The sequence below is a fragment of the Heptranchias perlo genome, unplaced genomic scaffold (assembly GCF_035084215.1).
Source record: "Heptranchias perlo isolate sHepPer1 unplaced genomic scaffold, sHepPer1.hap1 HAP1_SCAFFOLD_209, whole genome shotgun sequence".
Classification (NCBI taxonomy): Eukaryota; Metazoa; Chordata; class Chondrichthyes; order Hexanchiformes; family Hexanchidae; genus Heptranchias; species Heptranchias perlo.
The window spans coordinates 208,332-230,851 of record NW_027139223.1 but is presented as its reverse complement, the minus strand read 5'-3'; the positions used below and the strand labels follow the sequence as shown (position 1 = coordinate 230,851).

Sequence of the window (22,520 nt, the reverse complement as noted above, 5' to 3'; positions counted from 1 at the left end):
GTGGAGATGCCGGTGATGGACTGGGGTTGACAAATGTAAGGAATCTTACAACACCAGGTTATAGTCCAACTGTTTTATTTGAAAATCACAAGCTTTCGGAGGCTTTCTCCTTCGTCAGGTGAGAAGGAGAAAGGAGAAAGCCTCCGAAAGCTTGTGATTTTCAAATAAAACAGTTGGACTATAACCTGGTGTTGTAAGATACCTTACATTTATTGAATGGTGGAACAGGCTGGAGGGGCCGAACGGCCTCCTCCTGTTCCTCTGTTCATCTGACCAGAACTGGACACAGTACTCGGGGTGGGTCTGACCAGAACTGGACACAGTACTGGAGTGGGTCTGACCAGAACTGGACACAGTACTGGAGTGGGTCTGACCAGAACTGGACACAGTACTGGAGTGGGTCTGACCAGAACTGGACACAGTACTGGAGTGGGTCTGACCAGAACTGGACACAGTACTCGAGTAGGTCTGACCAGAACTGGACACAGTACTCGGGGTGGGTCTGACCAGAACTGGACACAGTACTGGAGTGGGTCTGACCAGAACTGGACACAGTACTGGAGTGGGTCTGACCAGAACTGGACACAGTACTGGAGTGGGTCTGACCAGAGCCCTGGACAGTTTGACCATGACTTCCTCTGACTGTATTCTCCTGTTTTTGATTTGTTGTCGAACATTCTTTTGTCTTTGTTGGTTTGCAGCTCTGTGTTGGTCGGACATGTTTCCTGTCGAGTTTACTAAGACTTGTAGCCTCTGCTGCTTTGCTTTTTCTCATCTCTCTTTAACCACTGATGAACCTTTTAACTTTTTCTGTATATTTTTCTATTCCTCCCAGAGAGCTCCTTCCCTTTCCTCTCTGCGGGATTTGTAAAGGTTATTGTTCCTCTTTATAGGAACATAGGAACAGGAGTAGGCCATTCAGTCCCTCGAGCCTGCTCCGCCATTTGACAAGATCATGGCTGATCTGTGATCTAACTCCATATACCTGCCTTTGGCCCATATCCCTTAATACCTTTGGTTGCCAAAAAGCTATCTATCTCAGATTTAAATTTGGCAATTGAGCTAATATCAATTGCCGTTTGCGGAGGAGAGTTCCAAACTTCTACCACCCTTTGTGTGTAGAAATGTTTTCTAATCTCACTCCTGAAAGGTCTGGCTCTAATTTTTAGACTGTGCCCCCTACTCCTTGAATCCCCAACCAGTGGAAATAGTTTCTTTCCATCCACCCTATCTGTTCCCCTTAATATCTTATAAACTTCGATCAGATCACCCCTTAACCTTCGAAACTCTAGAGAATACAACCCCAATTTGTGTAATCTCTCCTCGTAACTTAACCCTTGAAGTCCGGGTACCATTCTAGTAAACCTACGCTGCACTCCCTCCAAGGACAATATGTCCTTCCGAAGGTGCGGTGCCCAGAACTGCTCACAGTCCTCCAGGTGCGGTCTAACCAGGGTTTTGTATAGCTGCAGCATAACTTCTGCCCCCTTGTACTCTCGTCCTCTAGATATAAAGGCCAGCATTCCATTTGCCGCCTTGATTATTTTCTGCACCTGTTCATGACACTTCAATGATCAATGTACCTGAACCCCTAAGTCCCTTTGGACATCCACTGTTTTTAACTTTTTACCATTTAGAAAGTACCCTGTTCTGATTTGATCCAAAGTGGATGACCTCACATTTGTCAACATTGAATTCCATTTGCCACAGTTTTGCCCATTCACCTAATCTATAAATATCCCTTTGTAATTTTATATTTTATTACATCAGTTTTAAATAATTTGTTAAACCGTTTAGGGTCTGGTCTGAGCTGATTAGTTTTCGGTTTGTGTTTACTGAGCCCAGCTTGCTGTATTCTGGCTCCAGATTGTAAAATTGCAATCTTTTTCTGAATTTGGTTTCTGAGCAGCTACTGCAGGCCTGAAAGGGTTAATCTTCAACCAAAGTGAGTCATGAAACCACTTCCTGCACTGAGTGTTTATGAGAATTTCACTTCCTGCTCTGGTTCCTCTCTCTCTCTCTCTCTCTGTGCTGTGTGAAAACTCTTTCAGGTGCTGCAGGAATGGAGCCCGGAGCTTTCGAGGATGAATTAACCTGTGCTGTGTGTCTCCAGGTGTACCAGGACCCGGTGATATTACCCTGTGTGCACAGTTTCTGTTTGAAATGTATTGAGGGAGTTTGGGCCCAGACAGCAGGCCCAGAAGGGTTTGAGTGCCCTCAGTGTCGCCGGAAATTCAACCCCAGGCCCAGTCTGGAGAGAAACTTCACGCTGTGTAATATCGTGGAGAAATACAATCGCTCACAGCCTCCTGCTGATTCAGCCTGTGTCATGTGTGAGTATTGTGAAGAAAATCCAACCCCGGCTGTGAAGACGTGTCTGAAATGTGAAACTTCCTTTTGCTCCCTTCATTTAAAACCACATTTAATGAAAGAGGCCTTGAAAGATCACACCCTAATCGAGCCTACGGCTGACCTTACAGAGAGACAGTGCCTTGACCATAAGAAGGTCTTTGAAAACTACTGTAAAGATGATGCAGAGAGTGTGTGTGTTTCCTGTATAATAACAGGGAAACATAAATCCCACACACTGCTGAGCCTCGATCAGGCACAAGCTGCAATTAAGGTGAGTGACACAATTCCTGATATTAAATACAGTGAGGGAGAGTTTTCCTATTAATGATGAATGTTAATTAGAACTGATTGCAGACAGTGCTGATTTAGCCCAGAGTTTTCATGCTGCCCTGGGTCTGTGCTCGTGAGTATAGGAACAGGAGAATGGACCAGATGAATGCGTGGCTACAGGGATGGTGTCGGAGGGAGGGATTTAGATTCCTGGGACAATGGGACCGGTTCTGGGGACGGTGGGACCTGTACAAGCGGGACGAGTTACACCCGAGCAGGATTGGGACTGATGTCCTCGTGGGGGTGTTTGCTAGTGCTGTTGAGGAAGGTTTAAACTAAAATGGCAGGGGGATGGGAACCTGAGCAGGGAGACAGAGGAGGGGGAAACAAGCATAGAAACAAAAGACAGAAAGGGAAGAAGCAATTGTGGAAGGCAGAGTAAACAAGGGCGAGAAACAAATAGGGCCATAGTGCAAAATAAAACTAAGATGACTAGCAATCTTAAAAAGACAAGTCTAAAGGCATTGTGTCCAAATGCATGGAGCATTCGCAATAAGGTAGATGAATTAACAGCGCAGATAGATATTAACGGTTCTGATATAGTTGCGATTACAGAGACATGGCTGCAGGGTGACCAAGGATGGGAACTGAACATCCAGGGGTATTCAATATTTAGGAAGGACAGGCAAAAAGGGAAAGGAGGTTGGGTAGCATTGCTAGTAAAGGAGGAAATCAATGCAATAGTGAGGAAGGATATTAGCTCGGAAAATCACGATGTCGAATCTGTACGGGTGGAGCTAAGAAACACCAAGGGGCAGAAAACGTTGGTGGGGGTTGTCTATAGGCCCCCAAACAATAGTGAAGATGTAGGGGAGGGCATTAAACAGGAAGTTAGAGATGCATGCAAGAAGAGTACAACTATAATCATGGGTGACTTTAATTTACATATAGATTGGTCAAACCAAATGAGCAATAATACTGTGGGGGAGGAATTCCTGGAGTGTGCAGGTGATGATTTTCTAGACCAATACATTGAGGAACCAACTAGAGAACAGGTGATCCTAGACTGGGTATTGTGCAATGCGAAAGGATTAATTAACAATCTTGTTGTGCGGGGTCCCTTAGGGAAGAGCGACCATAACATGATAGAATTCCTCATTAAGATGGAGAGTGAAGTAGTTGAATCCGAAACTAGGGTCCTGAATCTAAATAAAGGAAATTACGAAAATATGAGGTACGAGTTGGCTATGATAGATTGGGGAACTTTACTAAAAGGGATGACTGTGGATAGACAATGGCGAATATTTAAAGAACATGTGCAGGAATTACAATTATTCATTCCTGTCTGGCGCAAAAAAAAAACACAAGAAAGGTGGCTCAACCATGGCTTACAAAAGAAATTAGGATAGTATTAGATCCAAAGAGGAGGCATATAAAATTGCCAGAAAAAGTGGCAAGCCTAAGGATTGGTAACAGTTCAGAATTGAGCAAAGGAGGACAAAGAGATTGATTTTTTTTTTTATTCGTTCAAGGGATGTGGGCGTCGCTGGCGAGGCCGGCATTTATTGCCCACCCCTAATTGCCCTTGAGAAGGGGGAGGTGAGCCGCCTTCTTGAACCGCTGCAGTCCGTGTGCAGGAGAAAAATCGAGTATGAGAATAAACTAGCAGGGAACATAAAAACTGACTGTAAAAGCTTCTATAAATATGTCAAGAGAAAAAGATTGGTGAAGACAAATGTCGGTCCCTTACACTCAGAAATGGGGGAAATTATAATGGGGAACAAAGAAATGGCAGAACAATTAAACACATACTTTGGTTCTGTCTTCACAAAGAAGGACACAAATAACCTGCCAGAAATGTTAGGGAACCAAGGGTCGAGTGAGAGGGAGGAACTGAAGGAAAATAGTATCAGTAAAAAAAATAGTGCTCGGGAAATTAATGGGGCTAAAGGCTGACAAATCCCCAGGGCCTGATAATCTACACCCCAGAGTACTAAAGGAAGTGGCCCTGGAAATAGTGGATGCATTGGTGATCATCTTCCAAAATTCTATAGACTCTGGAACAGTTCCTACAGATTGGAAGGTGGCAAATGTAACCCCACTATTTTAAAAAAGGAGGGAGAGAAAAAACAGGGAACTACAGACCAGTTAGCCTAACATCAGTAGTGGGGAAAATGCTAGTCTATTATAAAAGATGTGACAACAGAACACTTGGAGGGCATTAACGGGATTGGACAAAGTCAGCATGGGTTATGAAAGGGAAATCATGCTTAACAAATCTACTGGAGTTTTTTGAGGATGTAACTAGTAGAATAGATAGGGGAGAACCAGTGGATGTGGTGTATTTGGATTTTCAGAAGGCTTTTGATGAGGTCCCACACAAGAGGTTAGTGTGCAAAATTAAAGCACATGGGATTGGGGGGAATAAACTGGCATGGATTGAGAATTGGTTGACAGACAGGAAACAGAGAGTAGGAACAAACGGGTCTTTTTCCAGGTGGCAGGCAGTGACTAGTGGGGTACCACAGGGTTCAGTGCTTGGACCCCAGCTATTCACAATATATATCAATGATTTGGATGAGGGAACGAAATGCAAGTTTGCAGACGACACAAAGCTGGGGTGGAATGTGAGCTGTGAGGAGGATGCAAAGAGGCTCCAATGTGATTTAGACAAGTTGGGTGAGTGGGCAAGAACATGGCAGATGCAGTATAACATGGATAAATGTGAGGTTATCCACTTTGGTTGTAAAAACAGAAAGGCAGATTATTATTTGAATGGTGATCGATTGGGAAAAGTGGAGGTGCAACAAGACCTGGGTGTCCTTGTACACCAGTCGCTGAAAGCGAGCATTCAGGTGCAGCAAGCAGTTAGGAAGGCGAATGGTATGTTGGCCTTCATTGCAAGAGGATTTGAGTACAGGAGCAGGGATGTCTTACTGCAGTTATACAGGGCCTTGGTGAGACCACACCTGGAGTATTGTGTGCAGTTTTGGTCTCCTTATCTGAGGAAGGATATCCTTGCCACAGTGGGAGTGCAACGAAGATTTACCAGACTGATTCCTGGGATGGCAGGACTGACGTATGAGGAGAGTTTGGGTCGACTCGGCCTATATTCACGAGTTTAGAAGAATGAGAGGTGATCTCATCGAAACATAAACTTCTAACAGGACGAGACAGACAAGATGCAGGGAGGATGTTCCCAATGGCTGCGGAGTCCTGAACCAGGGGTCACAGTCTCGGGATACGGGGTATGCCATTTAGAACCGAGATGAGGAGAAATTTCTTCACTCAGAGAGTGGTGAACCTGTGGAATTCTCTACCACAGAAGGCAGTGGAGGCCAAGTCATTCGATGTATTCAAGAAGGAGATAGAAATATTTCTTAATGCTAAAGGGATCAAGGGATATGGGGGAAAAGTGGGAACAGGGTACTGAGTTAGACGATCAGCCATGATCATTTTGAATGGCCGAAGGGCCTACTCTTGCTCCTATTTTCTAAGTTTCTATGTTTACTGCTATTTATTTTTTGTCAGTCAGATTTGCTCCCTCCCCTTTCTCTTACAGTCTGTCTGAGAGAACAGGGTGGGCACTGGGAGGGGTGTGCGAGTGACCCAGGGTGACTGCCCCTCACCCACACTCAGCCCCTCCTGGTGAGGGCACTGTGGAGCTCAGTAATTCACAGTGTGGGCACCTGTGAGAACTGGCACTCCATGGCATAGGGCTGTAGAGCAGAGCATGTTGGAGCCCTGTGTAACACTGGGGTATTCTGACATCTGACCATCAGGGAGAGGACCATCACCGGTGGGGGGAGTGAGGGACACCCACGGGGAGTGACTCAGGGGCTGGGGGGAGAAACTGTTTCTCACAACAAGAGGGAATTGGTGTTTGAGAAATGCTGGTGTGACTGAGTCTGTCTCCCTTTCCCCTCGGCTGATTCCTGGAAATGGAGGAGCTGAGTCCGTGTGAAAATGCAGCACACGGTGTGTCAGTGTGAAAAGAAGCCGGTGTGTGTGGTCACTCAGTTTATACAGGGCGGGGAGCGCCTCTTTACTGAGAGCCACAGAAGGGAATATTTCTGCTCAGGGCCCAGACACTGAGAATCCCCCAAACCACTTTCTATCCACACCCAGTGGGGTCACTCCTGGAACGGAATCATTTCCCATTTAAATTTCAGTTTGAAACCTTTTTGAAAACTTTCCAATTGCCTTTACAGGAAGAATTGGAGAGAGAAATCGAGAGGCTTCGGGGAGTCCAGCAGAATTGTTCCAGCAAACAGCAAGACTTGGAGAGATCAGAAGCTGAAATAAAGGTAGGGAAAAGTGCGACTGGAATTACTCTGGAATCTGCAGCCAATTCAGGACAAACTCTGGGAAATTCCTCCCCAGCTCCCTTTTAAAGGGTGGGAGTGACTCCAAACCCCCCACATGTTCAGGGAGTCTGTTCCAGAGATCGAGGACTCTGGTGTCTAACCTAACTCTGTGCCTATGGATTTTATACACAGACCCTCTGGTCCTACCATCCCGATCCATCTCAATACCTCACCCAACCAGTGAGTCCAATAACCCCTCCATCATTTTAAAAACCTCAATCATGTCCCTCTCGGCCTGCCTTTCTCTAAATGACCCTCCCTCTTGGAGCCGATCCTCAGAATTAAATCCATCAGACTACGTGTCATTCTGGCCACCGTCCTCTCCAGAGTCTTGATCTCCTTCACCAGGTGTGGGCACCAAAACTGGACCCATCACTCCAGGTGTGGATGGACCAGGTGGCAGTGCCATACACAGTCTAAATACAGTGCTCTTTCTTTTAAACTCAAGGCTCAAGGCAACACTCGTTAAACTCCGTTTTCTCTCCCAGTAGACACCACCCACTGCTTGTCTATCTTTAACGGGTGATCGAGTAGTGATTGAAACAAACTGTCCCGTCCCTGGAAAGTGCCGTGTGCTCAGGGTAAGAGCTGTGTGGAAGGGCCGTTTGTAATGAGAGTTGGTTTGGGTTTCAGACACGAAACAATGAGCTGAAAGGAAAGCTATCGAAGAGCTACTCTGACTGGAGGAGACAGCTGGAAGAAGATGAAGAATACGCACTGAAACTGATCGATGAGGAGGGGCTCCGAGCTCTCTCACAGATTAGAAGCTGTTCTGAAGCATTAAACAAGAGGATGGAACAGATGACATTAATAGATGGAGAATACCAGAGTCTGGAACAGAGGGACCCTCTCTCCTTTATTCAGGTACATCTTCAATATAAACAGGGTCATGTCTGGGGAATGGGGAGTGTTGGTGCTGCCCCCTCAGCCCTGCCCCGGGAGTGTTGGTGCTGCCCCCTCAGCCCTGCCCCGGGAGTGTTGGTGCTGCCCCCTCAGCCCTGCCCCGGGAGTGTTGGTGCTGCCCCCTCAGCCCTGCCCCGGGAGTGTTGGTGCTGCCCCCTCAGCCCTGCCCCGGGAGTGTTGGTGCTGCCCCCTCAGCCCTGCCCCGGGAGTGTTGGTGCTGCCCCCTCAGCCCTGCCCCGGGAGTGTTGGTGCTGCCCCCTCAGCCCTGCCCCGGGAGTGTTGGTGCTGCCCCCTCAGCCCTGCCCCGGGAGTGTTGGTGCTGCCCCCTCAGCCCTGCCCCGGGAGTGTTGGTGCTGCCCCCTCAGCCCTGCCCCGGGAGTGTTGGTGCTGCCCCCTCAGCCCTGCCCCGGGAGTGTTGGTGCTGCCCCCTCAGCCCTGCCCCGGGAGTGTTGGTGCTGCCCCCTCAGCCCTGCCCCGGGAGTGTTGGTGCTGCCCCCTCAGCCCTGCCCCGGGAGTGTTGGTGCTGCCCCCTCAGCCCTGCCCCGGGAGTGTTGGTGCTGCCCCCTCAGCCCTGCCCCGGGAGTGTTGGTGCTGCCCCCTCAGCCCTGCCCCGGGAGTGTTGGTGCTGCCCCCTCAGCCCTGCCCCGGGAGTGTTGGTGCTGCCCCCTCAGCCCTGCCCCGGGAGTGTTGGTGCTGCCCCCTCAGCCCTGCCCCGGGAGTGTTGGTGCTGCCCCCTCAGCCCTGCCCCGGGAGTGTTGGTGCTGCCCCCTCAGCCCTGCCCCGGGAGTGTTGGTGCTGCCCCCTCAGCCCTGCCCCGGGAGTGTTGGTGCTGCCCCCTCAGCCCTGCCCCGGGAGTGTTGGTGCTGCCCCCTCAGCCCTGCCCCGGGAGTGTTGGTGCTCCCCCCTCAGCCCTGCCCCAGGAGTGTTGGTGCTGCCCCCTCAGCCCTGCCCCAGGAGTGTTGGTGCTGCCCCAGGATGGAGTGCAGTGAAATGTTGGATTATTCCCCATTCCTGTGACTGGCCCCACCTACTGTTATACACTGAACTCTTTACTCTCAATCCCAAATTCACGGTTTGGTTTCATTGGGTGTTGATTTGTTTGTTGTGTCAACAATCGAATAGTGATAATGGGGGAGTTCAATTATCCGAATATAGACTGGGGAAAAAACAGAGTAAAGGGCAAAGAGGGGGAGGAATTCCCCAAATGTGTTCAGGAGAACTTTCTTCAATATGTTTCCAGCCCAACGAGGAAGGAAGCAGTGCTGGATCTAGTTCTGGGGAATGAAGTGGGACAAGTGGAGCATGTTTCAGTGGGGGAGCATTTGGGAAACAGTGATCACAATATCATTAGGTTTAGAAAGTAATGGAAAAGGACAAGAAACAACCAAATGTAAAAATACTCAACTGGAGGAGGGCTAATTTCAGTGAGTTGAAAAGGGATCTGGCCCAGGTGGGTTGGAATCAAAGATTGTCAGGTAAAGCAGTAAATGAGCAATGGGAGGCCTTCAAAGAGGAGATAGTTTGGGTACAGACTAGAGACATTCCTGTGAGGGGGAAAGGAAGGGCATCCAAAGCTGGAGCTCCCTGGATGATTAAAGAAATAGAGATTAAAATGAGCAGGAAAAGGAAGCTTATAATAAATGTTTGGTTCATAATAGACAGTAATCACAGTAGAGAATCAAACAGAATACAGAGAGTGCAGAGGAGAACTGGAAAAGGAAATGAAAGGGGCAAAGATAATGTATGAGGAAAGATTAGCGGGTAACATAAAGTCTTTTAGAAACTTACAAATTGTAGAAGGGTAGTTGAAGGAAAGGTGGGGCTGACTAAGAACAAAAAGGAAACCTTCTTGTGGAGGCAGAGGGAATGGCTGAGGTACTAAATGAATACTTTGCATCGGTCTTCACTGAAGAGGATGCTGCCAATCTTCCAGTAAAGGAGGAGGGGGAGAGAAACTGGAGAGGATTAAAATAGATAAAGAGGAAGTACTAAAAGGGTTGGCAGCGCTCAAAGTAGAAAAGTCACCCGGTCCGGGTGGGATGCATCCTCGGTTGCTGAGGAAAGTAAGGATGGAAATAGTGGAGGCTCTGGCAGAGGACTGGAGGATTGCAAATGTTACACCTCTGTTCAAAAAAGGGGAGAGGGATAAACCCGGCAACTACAGGCCAGTCAGCCTAACGTCGATGGTGGGCAAATTTCTAGAGACAATAATCCGAGACAAAATTAATTGTTACTTGGAAGAAAATGGGATAATAAACAACAGACAACACAGATTTATTGAAGGCAAATCGTGTCGGACTAACTTGATTGAATTCTTCGATGAAAACTTGTTTGCAAAATTGAAGCCCATGGGATTAAAGGGACAGTGGCAGCATGGACACGAAATATGCTCAGAGACAGAAAGCAGAGAGTAGTGGTGAACGGTTGTTTTTCAGACTGGAGGGAAGTTTACAGTGGTGTCCCCCAGGGGTCAGTATTAGGACCATTGCTCTTTTTGATATATATTAATGACCTGGACTTGGGTATACAGGGCATAATTTCAAAGCTTGCAGGTGACACGAAACTCGGAAATGTAGTAAACGATGTGAAGGATAGTAACAGACTTCAGGAGGACAGAGACAGACTGGTGAAATGGGCAGAAACATGGCAGATTAAATTTAACACAGAGAAGTGTGAAGTGATGTATTTGGGTAGGAAGAATGAGGAGAGGCAAAATAAACTAAATGGTACAATTTTAAAGAGGGTGCAGAAACAGAGAGACCTGGGGGTGTACGTACACAAATCTTTGAAGGTGGCAGGACAAGGTGAGGAGGATGTTAAAAAATCACACGGGATGAGAGGCGATCTTATTGAAACATATAAGATTGTGAAGGGGCTTGATCGGGTGGATGCGGTAAGGATGTTCCCAAGGATGGGTGAAACTAGAACTAGGGGGCATAATCTTAGAATAAGGGGCTGCTCTTTCAAAACTGTGATGAGGAGAAACTTCTTCACTCAGAGGGTAGTAGGTCTGTGGAATTTGCTGCCCCAGGAAGCTGTGGAAGCTACATCATTAAATAAATTTAAAACAGAAATAGACAGTTTCCTAGAAGTGAAGGGAATTAGGGGTTACGGGGAGCAGGCAGGAAATTGGACATGAATTTAGATTTGAGGTTAGGATCAGATCAACCATGATCTTATTGAATGGCGGAGCAGGCTCGAGGGGCCGATTGGCCTACTCCTGCTCCTATTTCTTATGTTCTTATCCTTGGCTTTATAAACAGTGGCATGGATTACAAAAGCGAGGAAGTTGTGCTAAACCTTTATAAAACACTGGTTGGGCCCCAGCTGGAGAATTGTCTCCAATTCTGGGCACCGCACTTTAGGAAGGATGTCAATAGGGAACTCAGGAGAATCTTCTTTACTGAGAGAGTGGTGAGAATGTGGAACTCGCTACCACATGGAGTAGTTGAGGTGAAGACACAGATACATTTAAGGGGAAGCTAGACATGAGGGGGAAAGGAATAGAAGGATACACTGAAAGGGTTAAATCAAGTCGGAGGGAAGAGGCTCGTGTGGAGCATTAACACCAGCATGGACCAGTTGGGCCGAATGGCCTGTTTCTGTGCTGTACATTCTATGTAATTCTATTGATGTCGAGGCCTTGGAGAGGGTGCAGAGGTGATGTCCTGGAATGGTACAGGGATGAGGGACCTCAGTTATGTGGGGAGAGACTGGAGAAACTGGGATTGTTCTCCTCAGAGCAGAGAAGGTCAAGGGAGATTTAATAGAGGTGTTCAAATCATGAAGGGTTTTGATCGAGTAAATAAGGAGAAACTGTTTCCATTGGCAGGGGGGCCAGTAACCAGAGGACACAGATTTAAGGTAATTGGCAAAAGAACCAGAGGCAGCATGAGGAGAATTGTTTTTACGGAACAAGTTGTTCTGATCTGGAATTCACTGACTGAAAGGGCGGTGGAAGCAGATTCAAGAAGGGAATTGGATAAATACTTGAAGGGGAAAAGTTTGCAGGACTATGGGGAAAGAGCAGGGGGAGTGGGACTAATTGGACAGCTCTTTCAAAGAGCCAGCGCAGGCACGATGGGCAGAATGGCCTCCTCCTGTGCAGTATGATTCTATGATTCTATTGACTGATTTGATCTCCTCTCTTTATTCACAGAACTCGAAGCAGCTCCTTTCCAGGTAAGTTCCTCTCAGTCATACAGTACCTGCTGCTGATAGGGAACCTTCACCTGTATCTGGGAGAAGAGTGAAAGTAGAATCACCGCTTGGAAACCTCCCCAGATCAGGGGCTTTCAAATGGGGCGAATATTGAGTGATGTTTAACTGTGGTTTGAGGGGTTCTTGGCTCAGGCAGCCTGTGGGAAATGGGAGTGAGATGGGCTGTTCCATCGGTGTGTCGAGCTTCTCAGGAACCTGTTAGACAGGAATTGAGAGCGAGAGAAACCTGCAGTGACCTGTATCTAACCGAGGCTTCCTAAAGGCTCCATGTGTGTCAGTGACAGCTTTATTCCATTGGGTCAGTAAGTGCTGTGTGATTGGCTTGTTCTATCAACCAGCCCATGGAGAAATGAGGAGAGGGGCAGGTCCCAGTGTCAGAGTGACAGTAAAATGTCTTGTGATTGGCTCATTCTATCCACTAACAGAGAAATGAGTGTGTGCTGAAATGTCCCAGTAATGTCAGTGTGACTGGACACTCTGTGAGGGAATCCCACCGATCCCAGGTCCCTGGGAGGCTGTTCCTTCTCCTCTCCTCACTTCACATGATCGTAGTGAGTGTGTTCCTGCAGAGAGGGGGGAGCACAGACTGGAGACCCTCGGGATAATAATAATTATTAATAATAGAAAGATAAGGACTCCAGTACAGAGAAACTGGACTGAACACAGACGGCTTTGAAAATCACAAACTGAGCTGAAGTGACAGCAAACCAGGATCCCACTGCTCGTGTGGAGATCAGTGTGAATGCAGGGAGACTGCAAATCCCGGGATTCTGCCATTCTCAGGATGGGTTGCTGCGGGGTGTCAGTACGAGCATTAGAAGGGGTGCAGGTTGTTGCACTGATCACTCGTTCCCCTTTGGGTTTCTGATCTGAAATGTCCCCACTGATAAAAACATTCTCTCCTCTTTCATTACAGAGTGACTGAGACTCAGAGAGTCACAGACCCAGATGTTCCAGCGCTCACCCTGAACCTGTCCAATATATCTGAACTTATCCAGAAGAGGCTGAATGGATCGGAAAAGTACCACTCAGACATATTGGGAATGATAAGTAAGAACGTGCAGCTTTTCTCCAATTCTGGGCACCACACTTTAGGAGAGATGTCAAGGTTAAGAATTTCAAGAGGTGAGGAGGCACTTAGATTAAAGCCCTCAGGTTAGAGATGATTGCTGTTGGCTGGGCTTGTCTGAGACATGAAGAAACTGTTATTGAATCATTAAAATAAGATTTCCAGGGGGATTACGATCAATATACTGATTGGACTGAAAGAGGAGGAAGGCGGTGTGTACTGAGGACATCTGAATGGAGAAGTGGGGAAGTTATGTTAAACTTGTATCAAACCTTGGTTAGACCTCACTTGGAGCACTGTGCACAGTTCCGGTCTCCATATACCTTGGTTAGACCACACTTGGAGCACTGTGCACAGTTCTGGTCACCATATACCTTGGTTAGACCACACTTGGAGTACTGTGCACAGTTCCGGTCTCCATATACCTTGGTTAGACCACACTTGGAGCACTGTGCACAGTTCCGGTCTCCATATACCTTGGTTAGACCACACTTGGAGTACTGTGCACAATTCTGGTCACCACATCACAGGAAGGATGTAATTGCACTGGAGAGGGTACAGAGGAGATTTACGAGGATGTTGCCAGGACTGGAGAACTTTAGCTATGAGGAAAGATTGGACAGGCTGGGGTTGTTCTCTTTGGAACAGAGGAGGCTGAGGTGTACAAAATTATGAGAAGGCTTGATAGAGTGGATAGGAAGGACCTGTTTCCCTTCGCAGAGAGGTCAATAACCAGGGGACATAGATTAAACTGATTGGTAGAAGGATTAGACGGGAGCTGAGGGAAAAAAATTTCACCCAATGGGCGGTGGGGGTCTGGAACTCACTGCCTGAGAGGGTGGTAGAGGCAGAAACCCTCAACTCATTTAAAAAGTACCAGGATGTGCACCTGAAGTGTCGTAACTACAAGTCTACGGGCCAAGTGCTGGAAAGTGGGATTAGGCTGGGTGGCTCATTTTCGGTCGGTGCGGACATGATGGGCCGAATGGCCTCCTTCTGTGCCATAACTTTTCTATGATTCTATGCTGTGCACTGTTCTGGTCTCCATATATCTTGGATAGACCACACTTGGAGTACGGTGCACAGTTCTGGTCTCAATATTATAAAAAGGATCTAGAGGCACTGGATAATGTGCAAAAAAGATTCACAAGGATGATACCAGAACTGAAAGGTTATAAATATCAGGAAAGGTTGAACAGGCTGGGGCTCTTTTCTCTCGAGAAGCGAAGGCTGAGGGGTTACCTGATAGAGGTCTTTCAGATTATGAAAGGGTTTGATGGGGTAGACGTAAAGAAGATGTTTACACTTGTGGGGAGACCAAAACTAGGGTCATAAATATAAGATAGTCACTAATAAATCCATGATGTGGTGTCCCAGCCTAATATAAGATATGCGATTTGAGAACCTCTCATTCACTACTCACCTGACGAAGGAGATAATCTACGGAAGCTTGTGATTTTGAAATAAAATTATTGGACTATAACCTGGTGTTGTAAGATTCCTGACTAATAAATCCAATAGGGAACTCAGGAGAATCTTCTTTACTGAGAGAGTGGTGAGAATGTGGAACTCGCTACCACATGGAATAGTTGAGGTGAAGACACAGATACATTTAAGGGGAAGCTAGATAAAGACATGAGGGGGAAAGGAATAGAAGGATACACTGAAAGGGTTAAATCAAGTCGGAGGGAAGAGGCTCGTGTGGAGCATTAACACCAGCATGGACCAGTTGGGCCGAATGGCCTGTTTCTGTGCTGTACATTCTATGTAATTCTATTGATGTCGAGGCCTTGGAGAGGGTGCAGAGGAGATGTACTAGAATGGTACAGGGATGAGGGACCTCAGTTATGTGGAGAGATTAGAGAAACTGGGATTGTTCTCTTTACATCGAGTTACATCAAGTCTACAGCACAGAAACAGGCCATTCGGCCCAACTGGTCCATGCCGGCATTTATGCTCCACACGGGCCTCCCCTCTACCGACTTCATCTCACCATATCAGGATACCCTTCTATTCCTTTCTCCATCATGTGTTTATCAAGCTTTCCCTTCAATACATCTGTGCTATTTGCCTGAACTGCTCCTTGTGGTAGTGAGTTCCACATTCTCACCACTCTCTGGGTAAAGAGGTTTCTCCTGAATTCCCAATTGGATTTATTAGCGACTATTTTGTACTTATGACCTCTAGTTTTGGACTCCCCCACAAGTGGAAACATTTTCTCTACGTCTACCCTATCAAACCCTTTCATTATCTTAAAGACCTCTATCAGGTCACCCCTCAGCCTTCTCTTTTGTAGAGTAAAGAGTCCCAGCCTGTTCAGCCTTTCCTGATAAGTTTATCCTCTCAGTTCTGATATCATCCTTGTGAATCTTTTTTTGCACCCTCTCCAATGCCTCTATATACTATTTATAATATGGAGACCAGAACTGTTCACAATACTCCAAGTGTGGTCTAACCAAGATTCTATATAAGTTTAACATAACTTCTTTGCTTTTCAATTCTACCCATCTAGAAATGAACCCCAGTGTTTGATTTGCCTTTTTATGGCCTGATTAACCTGTGTCGCTACTTTTAGTGATTTGTGTGTCTGTACCCCCAGATCCCTTTGCTCCTCTACCCCATTTAGACTCTTATTGAACAAGCAGTTTGTGGCCTCTTTATTCTTCCTACCAAAATGCACCACCTCACACTTATCTATATTGCAATTCATTTGCCAATTACAGCCGACTCTGTAAGTTTATTAATGTCCTCTTGTATTTTGACACATTCTTTCTTTGTATTAACCACACCCCCCAATTTGGTGTCGTCCGCAAATTTTGAAATTGTACTTCCAATTCCCAAATACAAATCATGAATGTAAATTGTGAACAACAGTGGTCCCAGCACCGATCCCTGGGGAACACCACTTCCCACCTTTTGCCAGTCTGAGTAACTACCCTTAACCCCTACTCTCTTTTCTGTTTTGCAGCCAACTTGCTCTCCATTACCTGCTCATTTATCCTGAGTGTAGAGAAGGTTAAGGGCAGATTTAATCGAGGAGTTCAAAATTTTGAGTGATTTTCCTAGAGTAGAAAGGGAGAAACTGTTTCCAATGGCAGGAGGGTCGGTAACCAGAGGACACAGATTTAAGGTAATTGGCAAAAGAACCAGGGGGGAGATTTGGAGAATTTTTTTTACAGCGAGTTGTTCTGATCTGGAATGCGCTGCCTGAAAGGGCGGTGGAAGCAGATTCAATAATAACTTTCAAAAGGGAATTGGATAAATACTTGAAAAGGAAAAATTTGCAGGGCTATGTGGAAAGAGCGGGGAAGTGGGTCTAATTGGATAGCTCTTTCAAAGAGCCGGCACAGGCACGATGGGCTGAATGGCCTCCTTCTGTGCTGTATGATTCTATAGGGGACTGCCAGTATAGAATCATCGAAAGGTTACAGCACGGAAGGAGGCCACTCGGCCCATCGAGTTCACGCCGGCTCTATGCAAAAGCAATCCAGCTAGTCCCGTTCCCCCGCCCTTTCCCTGTACCACTGCAGATTTTTTCCTTTCAAGTAGTTATCCAGTTCCCCTTTGAAGGCCATGATTGAATCTGCCTCCACCACCCCCTCGGGCAGTGCAATCCAGATCCTAACCACTCGCTGTGTAAAAAAGTTTTTCCTCGTATCACCTTTGGTTCTTTTGCCAATCACCTTAAATCGATGTCCTCTCATTCTTGACCCTTCTGCCAATGGTAACAGTTTCTCTCTATCTACTCTGTCTAGACCCTTCATGATTTTGAATACCTCCATCAAATCTCCTCGCAACCATCTCTGTTCCAAGGAGAACAACCCCAGCTTCTCCAGTCTATCCACGTAACGAAAGTCCCTCATCCCTGGAACCATTCTCGTAAATCTTTTCTGCACCCTCTGTAAGGCCTTCACATCTTTCTTGAAGTGCGGTTCCCAGAACTGGACACAGTACTCCAGTTGTGGCCGAACCAGTGAATTATAAAGGTTCATCCCCAGTATCGAGGCACTGGTCACGCTCAACCAGCTGCAATAGGCGGGGCCACATTGTCCGCATGCCCGACACAAGATTCCCTAAACAAGTGCTCTACTCCGAGCTCCGCAATGGCAGGCGATCACTGGGAGGGCAGAGGAAACGCGAGACGGACACTCTCAAAGCCTCCCTAAAAAAATACAACATCCCCACTGACACGTGGGAATCGCTTGCCTTAAAACGCCCAAACTGGAGAAGAAGCATCCACGAAGGCGCCAATTACCTCGAGCGTCACCGAGTGGAGCACGCAGAGACCAAGCGTAACCAGCAAAAAGAGCGCACAGAATCCAGAGCGTCTCACCCACCCACCTTATCAAACACTACCTGCCCCACCTGTGGCAGAGTCTGCGGCTCCAGGATTGGACTATTCAGCCACCGCAGAACCCACCCTCCCGGAGTGGAAGCAAGTCATCCTCAACCCTGAGGGACTGCCAAAGAAGAAGATTGATCAAGAAAAGTAGTGGTCCCAGCACCAACCCCTGGGGAACACCACTGCACACCTCCCTCCAGTCCGAAAAACAACCGTTCACCACGACTCTCTGTTTCCTGTCACTTAGCCAATTCTGTATCCATGTTGCCACTGCCCCCTTTATTCCATGGGCCGCAATCTTGATGATAAGCCTACCATGCGGCACTTTATCAAACGCCTTTTGGAAGTCCATATACACCACATCAACTGCATTACCCTCATCTACCCTCTCTGTTACCTCATCAAATAGCTCCATCAGGTTAGTTAAACACGATTTGCCTTTGACAAATCCGTGCTGGCTTTCCCTATTCAATCCACACTTGTCCAAGTGACTGTTAATTCTGTCCCGGATTATCGGTTCTAAAAGTTTCCCCACCACTGAGGTTAAACTGACTGGCCTATAGTTGCTGGGTTTATCCTTACACCCTTGTTCAAAAGAGGGTGTAACATTTGCGATTCTCCAGTCCTCTGGCACCACCCCCCGTATCTACAGATGTTTGGAAAGTTATGGCCAGTTAGCAGGTCGGGTTAGTTGTGTTCAGACAGCTGGGAATATCCCTAAACTTTAATATCAGGTCCCTGTGTGTGTGGATCAGGAGCCTGAGATTAATCCTCAGTCGCCAGTGACACCTGCTTTAAACATTCCTCACTGGAATGGGCCAAAGCTTCACCCACCATGGGTCAGGTAGGGGCGGGGTTACACACTGTCAATCAGAGTGTCTCTTAAAGGGACACTGTCCCTCACAGGGCTGTCAGTATCTGTGCTCTGGGGAGGGGGCTGAATCAGGTCCACAGGGGCAGCCCCTGTCCCAGGGATCGTCATCGAGCAGTCGACAGGGATCAGGGGGAGAGCGGGAATATTCCAAGGTGTGTTTATATCACAGGGGATCACACTGTTCATAATTTCTATTTAACCCTTTCTTTCTCGGTGATGTTTCTTCAGTCAGGGTTCAGTGCGAGGGATTCGAGGGTCGAGTTCCTGTGCCTGTTCCCTCCTCGCAGCTCGGAATTGGTCCAAGTCTGAGACCCAGGGCCAGAGGGAGTGTTGGTGAAATCAGAGTGAACAGGGAGCAACAGTTTAATGTACAGAAGGGACATCAGATTCATCTCAATTCACAACTGAATTCTCACTGCTGTGTGGAAACTATAATCAGAACTGTGAGCAGGATGGAATAGTACATAGGAACAGGAGTAGGCCATTCAGCCCTTCGTGTCTGCTCCGCCATTTGATAAGATTATGGCTGATCTGTGATCTAACTCCATATACCTGCCTTTGGCCCATATCCCTTAATACCTTTGGTTGCCAAAAAGCTATCTATCTCAGATTTAAATTTAGCAATTGAGCTGGTATCAATTGCCGTTTGCGGAAGAGAGTTCCAAACTTCTACCACCCTTTGTGTGTGGAAATGTTTTCTAATCTCACTCCTGAAAGGTCTGGCTCTAATTTTTAGACTGTGCCCCCTACTCCTTGAATCCCCAACCAGCAGAAATAGTTTCTCTCTATCCACCCTATCTGTTCCCCTTAATATCTTATAAACTTCGATCAGATCACCTCTTAACCTTCGAAACTCGAGAAAATACAACCCCAATTTGTGTAATCTCTCCTCGTAACTTAAACCTTGCAGTCCAGGTATCATTCTAATAAACCTACGCTGCACTCCCTCCAAGGCCAATATGTCCTTCCGAAGGTGCGGTGCCCAGAACTGCTCACAGTACTCCAGGTGTGGTCAAACCAGGGTTTTGTATAGCTGCAGCATAACTTCTGCCCCCTTGTACTCTCGTCCTCTCGATGTAAAGGCCAGCATTCCATTAGCCTTACTGATTATTTTCTGCACCTGTTCATGACACTTCAATGATCCATGCACCTGAAACCCTAAGTCCCTTTGGACATCCACTGTTTTTAACTTTTTACCATTTAGAAAGTACCCTGTTCTATCCTTTTTTGATCCAAAGTGGATGACCTCACATTTGTCTGCATTGAATTCCATTTGTCACAGTTTTGCCCATTCACCTAATCTATGAATATCGCTTTGTGATTTTATGTTTTCGTCTACACTAGTAACAGGAGGGAGAGAGCTCAGGACACACTCCTGTATTCAGGATGGAACAGTAACAGGAGGGGGAGAGCCCAGGGCTCACTCCTGTATTCAGGATGGAACAGTAACAGGAGGGGGAGAGCCCAGTGCATACTCCTGTATTCAGGATGGGACAGTAACAGGAGGGAGAGAGCCCAGGGCACACTCCTGTATTCAGGATTGGACAGTAACAGGAGGGAGAGAGCCCAGGGCACACTCCTGTATTCAGGATGGAACACTAACAGGAGGGAGAGAGCCCAGGGCACACTCCTGTATTCAGGATGGAACAGTAACAGGAGGACGAGAGCCCAGGACACACTCCTGTGAGCTGTGTGTTCCCAGTACAGCCAGTGCTGAGATTGTGGGGCTGTAACTGTGAGTCTGTGGGATGTGTTGTGTGCCGGTGAATCCCCTCCATTGTGTCTGGGAGAATGTGTGCACAGTGCCAGGGGCTTGTGTGATTAAACTGACTGCTACTGTGTGTCTCCACTGCAGTGTTTGCACTGAGTGTACAGCACTGGGACCCACACACTGCTATTTAGCAGGGATTCTGATCAAAGGCCATTTATTTAACAGGGGATGAACACAGTCTAAGAGGTAATATGGGGCTGACAGTGTCTGGGAAATACTGACACTCCCACCCTGCAGCTGTTAATCATTGATGGGAGTGGAATAACCCTGTCTGACCAATCTCTTCTCTCCTCCCTAGGGCAAAGGTCAGCGATGAGCCTGGATTTAAATACAGCAAACTGGAACTTGGTTCTGTCGGATGATCTGAGATCAGTAACATGGACTGAATATGAACAGCCCTACCCATCTCACCCAGAGAGGTTTAAAGACTGGCCCCAAGTCCTCTGCTCCCAGAGTTTCTCCTCAGGATCCCATTCCTGGGATGTGGAGACTAATGGGAAATACTGGGTAATAGGGATGGTGTGTGGGAGCGCAGAGAGAGAGGGGGGAGAGTCTGGTCTCGGGAACAGCAGTAAATCCTGGTGTTTATGTTATGGTTTGTTTGGTGTTTCTGTCGGAGCCGGTCACAATTTAAAGTTCACTCGCCTCCCACTGATCCCGTCTAAGAGCCGGATCCGAGTTCAGTTGGACTACGAGGCCGGGACTGTGTCATTTCACCGGGTCACTGACTCACTGACACATTTACACACATTTCAAACCACATTCACTGAACCCGTATTTCCGGCATTTTGTTGTTGGGAAGAAACATCCCTAAAACTGTTAAATTAATCCTGATTGTGGAGACTTGGTGACATTACTTCCAGTTCGGGACTGATGTCACTTCCAAGTCTGCCCCTCTGATGATGTCACTTCCAGGATTGGCACTCTGATGATGTCATTTCCGGGTCCTCCCTGCCAATGATGTCACTTCCAGGTCTGCCCTTCTGATGATGTCAGGTCCCAGACCACCCCTCTGATGATGTCACTTCCAGGACTGCCCTTCTGATGATGTCACTTCCGGGACTGCCCTTCTGATGATGTCAGTTCCTGGTCTGCCCCTCTGTTGATCTCACTTCCGGGACTGCCCCTATGATGATGTCATTTCCGGGACTGCCCCCATGATGATGTCAGTTCCAGGTCTGCCCCCATGATGATGTCAGTTCCAGGTCTGCCCCCATGATGATGTCAATTCCAGGTCTGCCCCCTCTGATGATGTCACTTCCAGGACTGCCCTTTTAATGATGCCTTCCAGGAGTGCCACTCTGATGATGTCACTCCTGGCTCCGCCCCCTCTGATGATGTCACTCTCGGGTCTGCCCCTCTGATTATGTCACTCTCGGGTCTGCCCCTCTGATGATGTCACTCCCGGGTCTGCCCCTCTGATGATGTCACTCCCGGGTCTGCCCCTCTTATGATGTCACTCTCGGGTCTGCCCCTCTGATGATGTCACTCCCGGCTCCGTCCCTCTGATGATGTCAGGAGCTCAGTGCTTTGCTGCTTTTAAGGATCCGGGGTCTTTGTAATTTTCTTTGTGAGGATCTGTCACTAAATCTAAAAATAGCTGCTTTTGGTGAGTTTCCTTGTGATTCGTAGCGTTCCAATTAATTGTCTCCTTCAGTTGTAGAATTTTATCACTTTAGTTGCAGAATTGTAGTGGTATTAATCACAGTAGTGAATCAGAATAGTGGCAGGCACGACTGTATTAATATCTGTAAACAATTTTACAACATCAAGTTATAGTCCAACAATTTTATTTTTAATCCCACAAGCTTTCGGAGGCTTCCCCCTTCCTCAGGTGGTTTTCCAGTGGGGGGGGGGGGGGAGGAGAGTGGGGGGGGGGAGGGAGGGTGGGGGGGGGGAGGGAGAGTGGGAGGGGGAGGGAGAGTGGGAGAGGAGAGTGGGGGGAGAAGAGAGAAGAAGGGGAGGGGTAGGAGAGTGGGGGGAGGGAGGAAGAGAGGGGGAGGGCAGGTGAAGGGAAGAGGAGGAGATCCGGGGAGGGGGACGTGGGGCCTGGTTTCCACACTCCCCGTGGGCCACTTTTTACTGCACTTTCAAGTTTTGTATCATCTGCAAATTTTGAAATTGTGCCCTCGACACCCAGGTCCAAATTGAAAAGAGAAGATTGTGAAGTTCAAATTAACCGATCGAATACATTACAAGTGAGGAGAGATTCATCAAAGAATTCACCACAACACATCTCACAATAAATGTCCTGCTTCCCTCCGCCTTTTACGAGTTGTTTTAATATATTTTCATTCTTTGTCACTGACACATAAATCAGAGGAGGAAATTTCAGCTGCAATGAGATTCCT

The 22,520-nt window shown here is 47.4% G+C and overlaps 1 protein-coding gene across 2 annotated transcripts; it reads left to right on the top strand.

Annotated features, from left to right (window-relative positions):
* Positions 1–1,974: 1,974 nt before the first annotated feature.
* Positions 1,975–21,770, top strand: LOC137310068 (E3 ubiquitin/ISG15 ligase TRIM25-like). Of its 2 annotated transcripts, none has more exons than XM_067978035.1 (6): positions 1,975–2,623; positions 6,834–6,929; positions 7,623–7,853; positions 12,052–12,074; positions 13,030–13,163; positions 20,468–21,770. In XM_067978035.1, exons 1-6 carry the CDS (start codon positions 2,063–2,065, stop codon positions 20,995–20,997), a joined length of 1,575 nt encoding a protein of 524 aa, XP_067834136.1. In that variant the 5' UTR covers positions 1,975–2,062; the 3' UTR covers positions 20,998–21,770. The 2 variants fall into 2 exon arrangements, with proteins under 2 accessions (XP_067834136.1, XP_067834135.1); XM_067978034.1 differs by having other exon boundaries at positions 13,030–13,238.
* Positions 21,771–22,520: the final 750 nt, after the last annotated feature.

What these genes read in the sequence shown, in the direction of transcription:
- LOC137310068 (XM_067978034.1), top strand. Translation starts at nt 2,063, where the DNA reads ATGGAGCCCGGAGCTTTCGAGGATGAATTAACCTGTGCTGTGTGTCTC. An exon ending in AGGCACAAGCTGCAATTAAG is followed by an intron (nt 2,624 to 6,833) that starts GTGAGTGACACA and finishes TTGCCTTTACAG; the next exon opens with GAAGAATTGGAGAGAGAAAT. An exon ending in TCGAAGCAGCTCCTTTCCAG is followed by an intron (nt 12,075 to 13,029) that starts GTAAGTTCCTCT and finishes CTTTCATTACAG; the next exon opens with AGTGACTGAGACTCAGAGAG.